General features: G+C 30.1%; 1 protein-coding gene across 1 annotated transcript in view; it reads right to left on the reverse strand.

Moving 5' to 3' along the window:
* Positions 1 to 5,995: 5,995 nt before the first annotated feature.
* LOC111640694 (uncharacterized protein C15orf41 homolog) overlaps positions 5,996 to 13,573 on the reverse strand; it is a 37,161-nt gene continuing 29,583 nt past the window's right edge. The window contains exons 11-12 of the mRNA XM_023386729.1: positions 8,249 to 8,307; positions 5,996 to 6,124 (exon numbers count right to left, since the gene is read on the reverse strand). Of these exons, the coding sequence (XP_023242497.1) occupies positions 8,292 to 8,307 (16 nt within the window). The 3' untranslated portion in view covers positions 5,996 to 6,124; positions 8,249 to 8,291. The remainder of the gene's footprint in view (positions 6,125 to 8,248; positions 8,308 to 13,573) is intronic.

Here is a 13,573-nt window from a genome sequence, read left to right on the forward strand (position 1 = left end):
GAAAAAGTTGAACATACTGACTACTGACAGTATTTTGTAACTAGTTTATTGATAAGAACTTTTGCATTTTTAGATAAAGGCTATTTACTATGTGTGTAATCAAATATAACCTGTGAAAAGCACTAACAAGCAAATGTACATCATGCAGTTTTTATCAAATAAGTTATTCTACTTATACTTCATAAAACATATAAATTAGAAAGCATCCTATAAACTTTCTCATACTAGTAACTTTGTAATTGTTTTCATCAAAATGTGTGATACTGATCCAAGTGTATTCACTGATTTAGTGTTTTTATCTTTACTTCCCTTTCTTATTTTTTTCTCTTATTGGGTCATTCGAAAATTTGTGAATTTCAAACCTGGTCATTTTTTATTATTGGTGTTACACAGGTTCACAGCAATTAAACCAGCCATTTCAATAATATCTAAATAAGTAAAAAAGCAATTTTAAGCAATGTAAACACAGTATGACAGATGAAACAGGAAGCAACATATCCATAAAGCCCAATACTAGTGCCATGTATTAGCTTTGAAAAGTGCATGCCCTACTCCAAACTATCACCCAGTATGCCAGACATGGTTACTCTGCAAACACCATTGTCTAATTTGTCTTCATTCCTCTGCCATTACTGGCACATCCAATAATCTCTCCCACAACACATACATATAAAGCAGTTACATGACAGATTGGCCACCCATTACAAGATTGCCAGAAATAATAATTTTCACTTAGCTTTCAGAAGGCTTTTTCACCCTCCTCCAAAACATTAAAGACCATCCAGATATGCACCTCCATCCTGGAGTATATACTATTCCCATTATGAATCAGAGCCACCAGAACTTAGAATATGTAGATGCTACAGGGTAACCTTTAAACACGAGCCTCAAAGAACATTGGACTTCCATCATTAAAGGGCTTACCACCATAGCATTAGTAACCTACATCCAGTCCCAAGCAGGGTGAGGAGCATTTCAACCAAGCATGCCTGCTACACTGTACTCCAGATATTGGTTTTGTGTGTAGTGCTTATTCACATATATCCAGTTTGAGTTACTGAAAATTGATCACTAAATTTTAAAAATTACTTTGTTTGATGATAAAATGTGCATATAACAGCCATCCCACTAAATCAATTTTTATCCTACCTCTGCCCCCCTCAGAATGAAATTCTAGCACTGTTATTGTCTTTGGTAAGTCTGAAGCTGGCTTTCTGAAGGAAAATAGCTTCCTCGGAATTGGTATAGGAGAACATCGCAGATCAACACGAGATACTCATATAATTTGTGGATATAGTCTCACAATTGTTAAACTAGAGGTGGGGAGATCTGCACCGATCTTTCAATTAATCTTCTATTGGAATAGTCTGTGCAACGATTTATGTAACATATCAAGTTATGAAATCTTCAAAAAGAATGTAAAAAAAGGAAAAAACTTTAAGCCACAGTGATATTTGTTCTCAGTTAATTTTTGGACTTGAAATAGAATGTAATTTTCTTTCTCAGCTCATGTCCTGTTTTTGTTTTACTTATTCTTTTTTGTTGGTTTTGTTGATTTTAATTTAAGATGCTTGTAAAAGGCCAACCTGGCCACAGTGTCTTTTTTGAGAGAGAGAGAAAAAAAAAAATATTGCTGTTGGAACTTTTTCTAGTCTAACGAAGATCTTGTAAATCATCTTTATTTTAAACCACAGTCATGAAACATTGATTTTTTTTTTTTTTTTCATGTTTGAATGAAGCTCACAAAAAGTCTCTATTTCTTGCTAACTGTCGTTCTGTTTATCTCCAGTCATTTTGATAATTCTGAAGAAAGTAATTACAGTAGAATCACAATTATCTGAGGTTCCACATTATCTAAGGCAAACCTGTAAATTAAATGTTTCATAAAAGAAAATTTAAAATAACATATATTGCAAGATGATTTGTTTCTGCTATCTTTTATCATTTAAATTCAATGTGAGAAAGCATTCATATTAATATTAACTACAGTAATACACATTTTTAAATTAATAAACACTTCAATAACCTAATAAACCAGCAACAATATTTTAAAGAAAGTTCAAAATTTTGCCTGTGTTGAGCAGGCATCATGAGGCAACAAACTGTTGAGAAAACATGGGATTACCAAACATATGTTCTCTCCCCTCTCGACTTATGTCATACACTGCTTCCCACTACACACATTTGGTAATTCCCAGTGTTTTCTCAAGAGTTTGTTGCCTGATGATGTCCGTTCAACACGGGTGAAAATGTTTGCACTTTAAAATATTGTTGCTGGTTTATTAGGTTATTGAGTGTTTATTAATTTATATTTCTAACCAGTTGTAAAGTAGCAGTTGTTATACACATTTTTATTCTTAAAATTGTTGTTCTTATATACAATTGAATTAACTAAGATATAAAAAAAGCTTTAAAAAATTACAAATGTAAAAGATATGGTAGTTCTCTTTATCTGTAATGGCTAAAGGCCATCTATTTTATCCAAGTTAGCCTTGGTCCACATTACCTCAAATAATTGGAGTTCTACTGTTCATATATAATACCATATCAATTGAAAGCAAACAACTTGTGTTTTAAGTTACAAATTCGTTCTACTCATTCACGTGTTGTGAATCCACGAACACATTGAAATTTGTGCATATTTTTTTCTGAATACCTTATAATTTGAGGGTATAACCCTGTTTTCAGTTTGCAATTTTCACAATGAAATTTTGCAATTATTTGATTTTAAATGTTTCAATAATAATTCAGTTGCTGTTTAATCTGATTCTTATGTAGAAAATTACAGTCGATCCCCCTATAAGATCATTGATTTTTTCGTTTTATCTGAATTACATGTTGTACGAGTCACTTAGATTTTACAAATACGTGTGCCGGGCTGTGAACGGCTCACATATTTGTAAAATCTAAGTGACTCGTACAACGTGTAATTCAGATAAAACGGAAAAATCAATGATCTTATAGGGGGATCGACTGTATGTTCCTTATAACAAAATGCTGTATTTTTCAATTTTGAAAAAGTCAAAACTTTATTTCTATTGGAGTTTATACAAGTAACAAGATTTAAAAATAAAATTATTAATCTGTTGAGAAAATGTATTTAAGTAAGAGAACAATGAAGCATATTGATAATAACTAAAACTAAAGATTTTTTTCATTGATTAATTTTTAATGAATGAAATTTGATTTAGAGATAGGCAAAGCTGTCATTATGTGAGAATTTGTTCTTATGAGATAAATTTTGGCAACTTTTATTAGTTATAAACTAAATTTAAAATTAGCATATGAAAAATTCAGCAATTTGATTGATAACTTGTATCATAGTTTTTGTATTCTGGATGTATGTATGTTCAATGATGATATAGTTTAAGATTTTATATTGTAAATAAAATTGCTACTTTTCTTACCCATATTTGATCTATTATTGTTGTTATTATTTTTAATAACAATCCGAATAGACTCAGATACTTCAAAAAAGTATATTGCTACCTAAATAATTATTTCTAATTGAGAATTTTTATTTTAATTACTTATAGTTAATACTTCTTTAGAAGAGAACAGTTAAGAATGTTCTTAATTTATTTAACAAGTGAATTTGTTCATTTTAGAATAAAAATATTAACTTGTACTGGAACTAGAAAGAATTAATCAAAATTATCACCTTTTTTAAATATTCCAGCAAATAATATAATATCATAAAAACGTTTTCGATCATCTTTAACAATCTTCATCAGTTAAATGATAAAGTAAAAAGAACATTAAAGAAATAGAAGATAAATTAAAATTACGAAAAAATAATAACTGCGCATGCGTTTGTAACGATGAGCGCGTAACGGAATGAATATAATAATAGGGATATAAGAATATAAAAAATAAATAAAAATAAAGAGCTCAACAGTTTCCTATTAAAAATTAATGTTTCGTAAAAAATTACAGTTTATCTTCATAGAATGGTTTCCATCATGTAGATAGAGAGTGGGCTTTCCTATGATTGATACAAGTTTTCCCTTGGGCTTTATAAGTCTCAAGCTTTTCGAGATGTTTGATGGAGTGCTTGTTAGACGTGGGTCTAATGATGGAAGCTTGGTCCCATATAACCTCAACTCCTTGCTGGTTGGCATAAGATGCTAAAACGGTGCTAGCATTGTTCTTTCTAATAGAGTATTTATGTTCTTTGATTCTTTGTTTCAAGCTTCTCAAAGTAGCACCTATATAAACACTATCTGAATCAAAGCGACAGTCTTTGATTGGTATAGAGTAAATGCCGGAGGTAGCTATCTGGTTGTCATTCTGGTTACTGAGAAATGATAAAAAGAATGGCAACATTAAGTTACCAGATAGATTGTGTGCTAAAATACTTTGTTTATCATCATCTAAGGTGATATTTATAGGATAAGTGTAAGGGGGCTTAAGTGTCTGCAGTTCACCTGAGACTGTTTAAGTGATACACAAATTGATAACTTTGAGAGCCAATGCTGTAAATTTATTTCAATTTGAATAGAGAATTGGTATTGTTAAAGTTTTTTTTTAAATGACTTGATATAATATCATTTAGCAATTAATCTGTTAAAAGACAAAAGTTTTTTGATAAAATTCTATATTATGTATTTATCATTTTGTTTATACTTTTTACAGAAAACAAAGCATAAAAGAATTGATGTGATATTTGGATATTATTATTGATAAAACATATGATTTAATTTATGTAATGATAGAAAACAACTAAATTCTAAGTTATTTGGTTAATGAATGAATTTACTTAACTTTTGAACATTAACTATGAAATTATATTTCAATAATCTTATAGTTACTATTAAATGATACACTAAATTCAACAAAAATATCATATCTTTAATATACTTTTTATTAAATATTTCAGGAAAGAATTGATATCTTGACAGTGACATGGGAATATATTATGATTTATTAAGTTATAAAACTTAATCTGAATTTTGTGTGTGCCCTTTTCATCAGAGGTATCAGGTTTGATGAGACTCTTCTTTAATGCTTTTGGGTATCTGTGTGAATACATTCATATTGTCATAGTTAAAATAAAAATAGATATGAAAAAAGAACTAGTCATGGAAATTAAACATTGACATATGTTGTGTGTCAATATTTTATTGTTACCAAATAATTTCAAAAATTTTAATTATCAATGAGAAATCTTATTTATTTATTTATTTTGTTTTATTCTGGAAAGAATAAAGATAACTTATATTTTCAATATAGAATCTCAAAAGAAATGAAAAATTTTTAACAACTTGAAAAACACCATATTAAGTCTCAGAATACAAATGAGATTTAAAATATTTTTTACCTTAGCCTAAGTTTATAATGGATTATGAATTGCAATATCAGATATCCAAGTAATAATTTATAATTCAATCATATTGGGTTTATACAAAAATTAACTTTTGAGTATATGCATAAGTTCATATGGTCAAGTTTGTTTGCTGATAGAAAAAGAAAATCTTGAAATTTGTGCATACTTTTTCTTTTGTGTGTGACTTGTCTAGCATCAGTTTGGTGCATGCAGGAAAATTTTGAGTTTTAGTTATTCAGTTATTGTTTTGTCCTCTTTTTTAGATGAATATCAGAAAAATCCACCACTGTATGCTTCTTTTTTTTAACCAAAGAAAGACAGCAGCTGAAGCTAAAAGAATTTTGTGCTACACCCATGGTGAGGTAGTTGTGTCAGTATGCATGTGTGAAAAGTGGTACAGACACTTCCTTAGTGGTGTTTTCAATGTTGATGATTGACCAAGGTCAGATTGCCCTGAGGAGACTGTTGGAGACCAGCAAGATCTGCTTGATGAAAACTCAGCTGTGACAACCCACAAAGTTACAGAAGCACTTGGTACACTCAACTGTAAGCCACATGCTTAATGTGATGGGTAAGATTCAAAAGTGCAGAAAACACACATGCCATACCAGTTGTCAGAATCTGCCATGACAAACCATGTCAACATTTGGCTTTCATTGTTGGCAAGACCAAGAAAAAAAAAGTTTCCTATGGCAAATTGTCACTGGTGATGAAAAGTAGATTCTGTAAGGACAAGAAGCTATCTTTACAAAAACACAAAAGTATACATTCATTTTCCACTAGTTGTCCACATGTTTCCTGCAATACCAAGAGAAATATTACCAGATGATTGTTAGGTTAGTGAAAAGAGAATACTGCAAATGCCAATGTTCTAGAAATGGAACATCAAAATTCTATAGCTTATATTTCAACTACAACAAATAATGCTGAACAATACATATATGAATACTTACATGCCCTCAAGTAGAATACTGCCCTGGTATGAATAAAAGGAAAAATGGCAAGAAAAATTTAAACAAGCATCAAAGACAAACACAAAATTTAACTTTTTGGAAGTTAAATTTTGTGTTTTAATCATTTAATATTTATATGCATCTGCATATAAATATTAAATGATTGTCATAATCAGTGAAATAACTAAATAGGTACAAATAAACATACTACATACTGATTCAAGTAAATAAGCCTTAGATTTTATGGGTAATCAAAATTATAGAGAAGGTTGATATTCCATTTGTGGAACATTGGCATATAAATAGTTAAACAAACAAACTAGTTTTACAGTTATTAATAAACTCGCAGATAAGCCCGGCATTGCTCAGGCAAAAAGTAACAATAGCGAAGATTAAGACAATTACATTATAGCTAATCTTACCTGTTTTCACAGAATGCAAGAATTAGGCCCCCGTTTCCAGACTAATTAGAGAATTTTTAAGTGTCTAAAAATATGTTTGATTTATCGCAAAAAATTGCATCTGCACCTGTAAATCTTGCACGCCACTTTCTCTTAACACTTCTTTCATCCCCCGTGGTACCCTACTAAAACCGCATCTAAAATAGTACAATAGAAGCAGAGTTTTTCAGGGTAAGCCTTAATCCTATCCCTCTCCCCCGTGGGGAGGAATTTCAAAAAATCCCTTCTTAGTGTGCGTTCTCGTGACATACTCTAACTGTGTACCAAATTTCAACTCCTAACTATTTGAACTCTGTGCTTATTATTATTATCAACTATCTCGATTATATATATAGATTCTCTTTGAAAGATGTAGATATGCAGAGTCTAAACAGTTGAAACAGAGATTGGCAAATCTTACAATGCAGGGGTCATGCTGCCTGTGACAAAATTCAGTTTGCAAAAATTACACTCATTTGGCAATTGCTTTTATCATCTGGTGATTGGAGTGGTGAATAACCAGAGAGCACTCCAATGGAAAAAAAGTAACATGATGAAAGAATATTAAAGAATATGTATTGGACTTAGCTGATAATATTTTACCATTAATAAATGAAAATAATGTTGCTTGAGAAACTCAATCATAAAAACACTGCATTTTTTTTTCTTTTGTATTGTCAGTCATCCTTTCATTTCTGGTTGGTACGAAAAGTCACAGCAAAAAAAGTAACTTCGTAAATAACTTTCTATTTTGGTAAATGGGTTGGAGATGGCTATAAAAAAAGCCAGGATGACCTCTGTAATATATATGTTACAACCAGATTGTTAAATTAGCCACTTTACAAAGCATCTAGGCATTTGATTAAATGGCACCATTTTGTAATAAAGCTAACTGACATTCATCCACTTTACAAAGAGGCTAAACCAAATCTCGCCAGATTGAATGACATTTTACATTTTATAATACGACTGGCCAAAAGATTAGTTGCTTTAGAATGTGGCATTAGATAAACAGCCAGATTGTCGTATTTATTTCAGATTATCACTTGAGTGCTAAGCAACGTTGCTAGATTTGACTGCCAAAATGGGCTACTCTTATTTTAGTTTATGTAAAATATTTGGCACATTGCCTACTTTTTGGGCTACAAAAATTATTTCATCATTTGTTTCAATCTAGAACAGCAATACTTATCTCTATATGTATCACCTGTTGACATAATTTTGTCATAAAATGGGAAAAGCATTTTTGGATTTAAAGAAATTATCTTAGTCAACTTTCAAATTAAATAATTATGGTTTGATAAATCATTTTAGTAGCTATTAAGTTTATTACATAAAATTAATTTTTAAAGTCCATGTTGGCAAGATCATTTGTTGCATAATTCATTGCATTTTTTGCCAACGGTGATCAAAGTTATAAAAGATGTAGAAAATATTCAATATGATATTTCACAACAGACATCTGATAATTTGATTAGTGAAAACGCCTTTTATAACACAATAACCACAAAGTAATGAAAATATATCACCTGATCTAATCTGTCCAGTGGAGTCATCAGTATAGTTCCTGCTTTAAACCAGTTCATGCCTGAAAGCGATAAAGGTTACGGTCAAAAATAATCTGTTTTATATGCAAAAGTGAGCATAATATAGAGTACAAATTAAAATAGAAATGCATAAAGGAGTTAAATGGGCTGCAGAGATGATGATTGATTGATGATACCACTACAAAACTTTCCCTATTAGATATTGTAAAAAGTGTTTTTCTTAATGTTACCAAAAATAGATTGTGGTCCTTTAGATACCAAAAATATTACAGGAAAAATTGTTGATTTCAGAAACGGAGTTTACAAGTAAGGATTAAATCCAGAATAATTAAAAATTGGTCCCATTGTTATGAATTACAAAAATCGTCAACTGATTATGATGATGAAATACCAGGAAGATCAATATCTCTGCAAGAAGCCATGACTAATTAATAATTATTCGGTGGTCAAGGATTTCAAAAATGCTCGTGCAAACCTGCAAAAAGCAGTGTCACACTAATAGATGGTCATGTTTTAAAAAAAAAGTTCTTTACAGATTTAAATATCAGTCTAGTTTATCTTGCATTAATAAATAATAAATCTATTTGATATGTTTAGTATTATTTTGTAACTGTTGAAAAAATTTAGTGTTTTCTCATTTTTATAATTTAATTTTGTATTTTTTAATTGTATATTTTTTTAATTTTTGTATATTTTAATTGTAGACAGCAACTGTATACAAAATTCCAGTAATTAACAAAAAATGTTTTACTTTATTGATATCTAGTTTCAAAATTATTAGAAAAATTTACCTTTTAATATGACTTTTTATACAAAGTTTATATTTTTACATGTTTCTTAGCAGATCAAACCTAAAGCAATCTTATGTCAATTACTGGTAGTTATTTTATATGTTGCCTCATAAACTTCCAGTTGTAGAACAAAAAACTTCATATTTCTATGATTGTTTCCTGAGAACATTTTTATGTTGAAATGCTGAATCTGTTAAAAGCATTTAATTTAATTGTGATTTTTAACACCAATATACTGACTTGTGAGTTTGTTAACTTATTACATAAAGAATTTTTTAAACATATGTAAATATTTTAATTCCAGTATTTGCTTAAAATCTAAATAATTAATTTCATCTTTACAGAAAAATTTCTGTTCATATCAAAACACAAAATGTTTTTCTAATAACTCATAGACATCTGTACTTATTCTAGCAGGTACATTTATTGGAAAAAAATATTGTTTTTGATCACTTTCAGAGACCTTCCTCAGTACAAGATTTTAACAACAAATGTGGTTTAACTGAAAACAGCAGTCTGGCCACTGCTTAGTCCAATATATAAATCTAGAAATCAAACTACATAATGGAAGGGTCTGCATGTGGATTTATTGTAAATCCAAGTACCAATACCAATCTTTTTTTCATTGTAAATCCAAGTACAAATCCATACTAATCTTTTTTCATTCCATCAAACACTGATGATGCTAGGAGCTACAAAACAGCAACATTTAAAATTCTTATAAAATGTGCTCATATCCACTGCTTCCTAGATAAAGATACTGCATGAAATAAACTTTATTAAAAACATAGCCACAAAGCATGGCTCATTATTCATTTATATACTTCTAGCTAATTTAGTATAGTCAACAATAAATGCACAGATATGCAGCATATAACCTAAGATTGGACTTACCTAACCCTGTATTACAGTCCCAGGCTACAAACAGTATACTCTAAAACTGCTAAACAAAGATATTGCATATAAACAAAACAAAACAGTCTTTAAATTAATAACAAAGATCCTATAGAACAGAGATAGGTCCCAGGTGTGTATAAAATTCTTACTAGATACAAGGTTTGACTGATGCCTTAACTACATTAGCTTGACTAGTAGATCATTAATAATCAGAATAAGGTAGCATAAGTACTGTACATAATCTCAAAAATGAATTATAGCATTGCCAAAGTCCAATTTGCAAGTGAACCTGAGGTGTCATGTTGGTAGGAATCTAAGTTTCTATACATCATCTTCAATATACAAAAGCTAAGAACAACAGAAGCCATCAAAATTTATAAAGCAATACTCAAGGGAAATTGCATTAATAGTAAAGAAAACACTGACTTATCACTAACATGGCAAGCAATATGTTACCTCCAACTATAAGCAAACTTTAGCACAATGTTGTAAATTTTGTCATCACAATCTCTAGTTATTAATGTGTGTCACAACATTTAATTTTTTTTAGCCTATCTCTAGTCATGCTATGTAAAATATACATAGTTTAAATTTTTATTGTTATACTGTATTTCGTCATTATACAGTGGTACCTCGTATAACGTACGCCTAGAATAACAGATGCTGCAAACAACGGACTTTCTGTTTGGCTGTTACGTGACTCGAGCAACGGACTGGCTGCAAACAAGTGCGAATAATGTTTCCACTCGTTTGCCATTGCCAATGACAATGACAATCTGCTATTTTTATAATATATTAGTACAGTCGATCCCCCCTATAACACAGGTTCCTATAATTCGGATTCCTATATGACGGTGAAAAAATTGCGACAGTATCCGTACAAACTTGGTAAAAAAACTCCTATAATTCGGTAAAACGTCATTGGGCAGCCGAACTACTTTCCGCCATCCAGCGCCACGCTACGGAGAGTTTAGGCGGGTAAATTAAGTTTACTATCATCTGTACAGTATGTAAATTAGGTACCGTAAGTCTAATACAGCACTAATTTATACATTTCTTATTCAACGCCCATAAAAATTATTTATATTAATGATGTCTCCAAAGTTCAACGAAGTTTTTGCAGAAAAATAACTTATCGGAAATTGCGGCCGCTGTTTGGTGCACTGCTCCGCGACGAAAACAAGCTTAAGCAATGGCGACGTCAAACGGTGCACACTCGGTAAGTAATCCTACAATTTTTTGTTNATCATTTTCTCTATAATTTAATCAACAAGGATGGATTTATAAAACTTATATTTTTAGGCATATGATCTTTTAGAAGTATTCCCTTGTCTTGGTTGGTGTCAAGCTCCTCAATAAAACCAAACCAGTAGATGACCAAGCCAGGTCCAAACCTATTAAACAAAATAGCAACAAGAAAAACAGGTATAATGGACAAATACATTTATGGCAATTATTACAAAATACAACCAATTTTGATTGAAGTACTACCATTTGTGTGACTGAAATTGGCACTAAATTGACTTGTGTTTTCAAAGTAATGTTATATTGTTTGTTGGGGAGAGGTTTCTCACCTATGACATTACTTTAGTAATCATAAATTTTAAAAAAGTACTTCAAACAATAAGAAATATATATAATAATGAGGTCTATATACAAGTTTGAAAGATTGAAAAATCATAGGATTGGATGGATTGGGATGGGATGATGACATCATCAAATCACATGATTTTTCAATCTCAAATTTAGAAATTCACAGATTTTGATTTTATTTTTAAAATAAATTTTATGCTTCTAATCTTTGTTTTAATATAGTAATATAATCTATAAGTATGTGAAATTTAATAAACAACAACACAATACTGGAATGTAGTAAAAAATGTACCCTATGAATCAGTGTTCAGGAGTTTACCAACACTCATTATCCAAACAGAGCTGAGGTCAACAGGATCAATGATCTCTACAATGACACCCTTGCCCATCATTTCCGACAAGTGTTGAAGAAGAGAGAGAAACAGACCACCTTGGACATGTTTTCAAGAAGCCAGCTGTCAAAAAACAAAGGATGGAACAAGAGGAGTTGACCCTGAAAGCTCCAGTAGCCTCTTCTAAATCTGACTCCAATTAAAAAACAATAAAAAGAGACCTATGCAATGTGTAAAAAGTCTGTATCTGTATGAATGTATGAAAAAAAGTGTTCCTCCACCTCCTCACAACATCTGACTACCCAGCATAATTGGTGACTGTGCCATTTTCATTTTTTTATGATACAGTTATTTTATGCTGCGGAACGAATTATATGTTTTAACATGTATTTCTATAGGAAAATGCTTTTCGTATAATGGACTTTTCACTTAACGGACGTGCACCTGGAACAGATTAAGTACATTATACGAGGCACCACTGTATATTTTATTATTGCTATTATTTTTTTACATACTTTGTAATTTCTATTGTTATATTTGAATATTTTCACATTTCATATAGAATGTTTTTAAAATGTTATTAATGTTGCATTCAATTTATGGAAATTTATAACAATCTGATGAAGGACTCTGAAAGTGATCAAAAACATTCTTTTCCAATAAATATACCTGCTAGACTAAATACAAAAGGTGACTGAGTTACTATGTTATTTTCAGCTTTAAGTGTTTTATGATATTCTTCATTAAACTTCTGAATTTGTGTAATTTAAATTCATATTACATGAATTTAAATTACACAAATTCATGTAAATTCATGTAAATTACAAATTGTCTAAATTTAAATTCATATTACATGAATTTAAATTTAGACAATTTTTGAATTTCATAACAGTATTACAGTAGAGCGTTGTTTATCCGAAAGCTGGTTATCCGAAAGCATTCCTGTCGGCAAATTTAAATTTTCTCTAGTGCTGTGGCGCTGCAATCTTCAGCTATTTCTTGGGCTACTCAAATATTTTACGTTTTTGATACTAAATTAACATCTGAAGTATAATTTTTTATTGTTTTTATATTTTTCAATAAATTTATTTTGTTTGTACAAAATAAAAAATAATTTTTAACGATACAATAGTCTTCGTTAGGCTTAACATCGACGAAAATTCAACGCGAAGCAACACACAATGGAGAGAATTTTCAACATGGGATAAATTAATATATTTTTTCGTACATGATTCGTTATCCGAAAAATAAGTTATCCGAACCACCCCAGTCCCCAATTGATTCGGATAAACGACGCTCTACTGTATTTATCATTACATTATATAACAGATTTAAATCATTTGTCATCTACTAAATTTATTTCATAAAAGTCATCTGAATATATTTAAACATTGCAAATTTATTATTTGTTTATATGAAGAATGTACTAGAAAATAGTTATTTTTTTAAAATCATTTATGTAGTATGTCTAAACCTCAAAGCAGTCTAATATATTTTGATTTATGTAAGAATAATGAACTTTTATATCAGTAATATATTTAATAAGAGAGACTTTTTCAACCATTATCAGTGACAAACTCTTCAAACAATTTAAATTTACTTGTTCAAAGAGATTGTCCATCCCTAAAATGATAACAGAAGTCTGTTAATTTTTTGAGATTTATGTCATCAAGTACCTTCCTCAAGAATATAAA

The sequence above is a fragment of the Centruroides sculpturatus genome, unplaced genomic scaffold (genome assembly GCF_000671375.1).
Source record: "Centruroides sculpturatus isolate CEXI.00-Female unplaced genomic scaffold, Cexi_2.0 scaffold1470, whole genome shotgun sequence".
In the NCBI taxonomy this organism is placed as follows: domain Eukaryota; kingdom Metazoa; phylum Arthropoda; class Arachnida; order Scorpiones; family Buthidae; genus Centruroides; species Centruroides sculpturatus.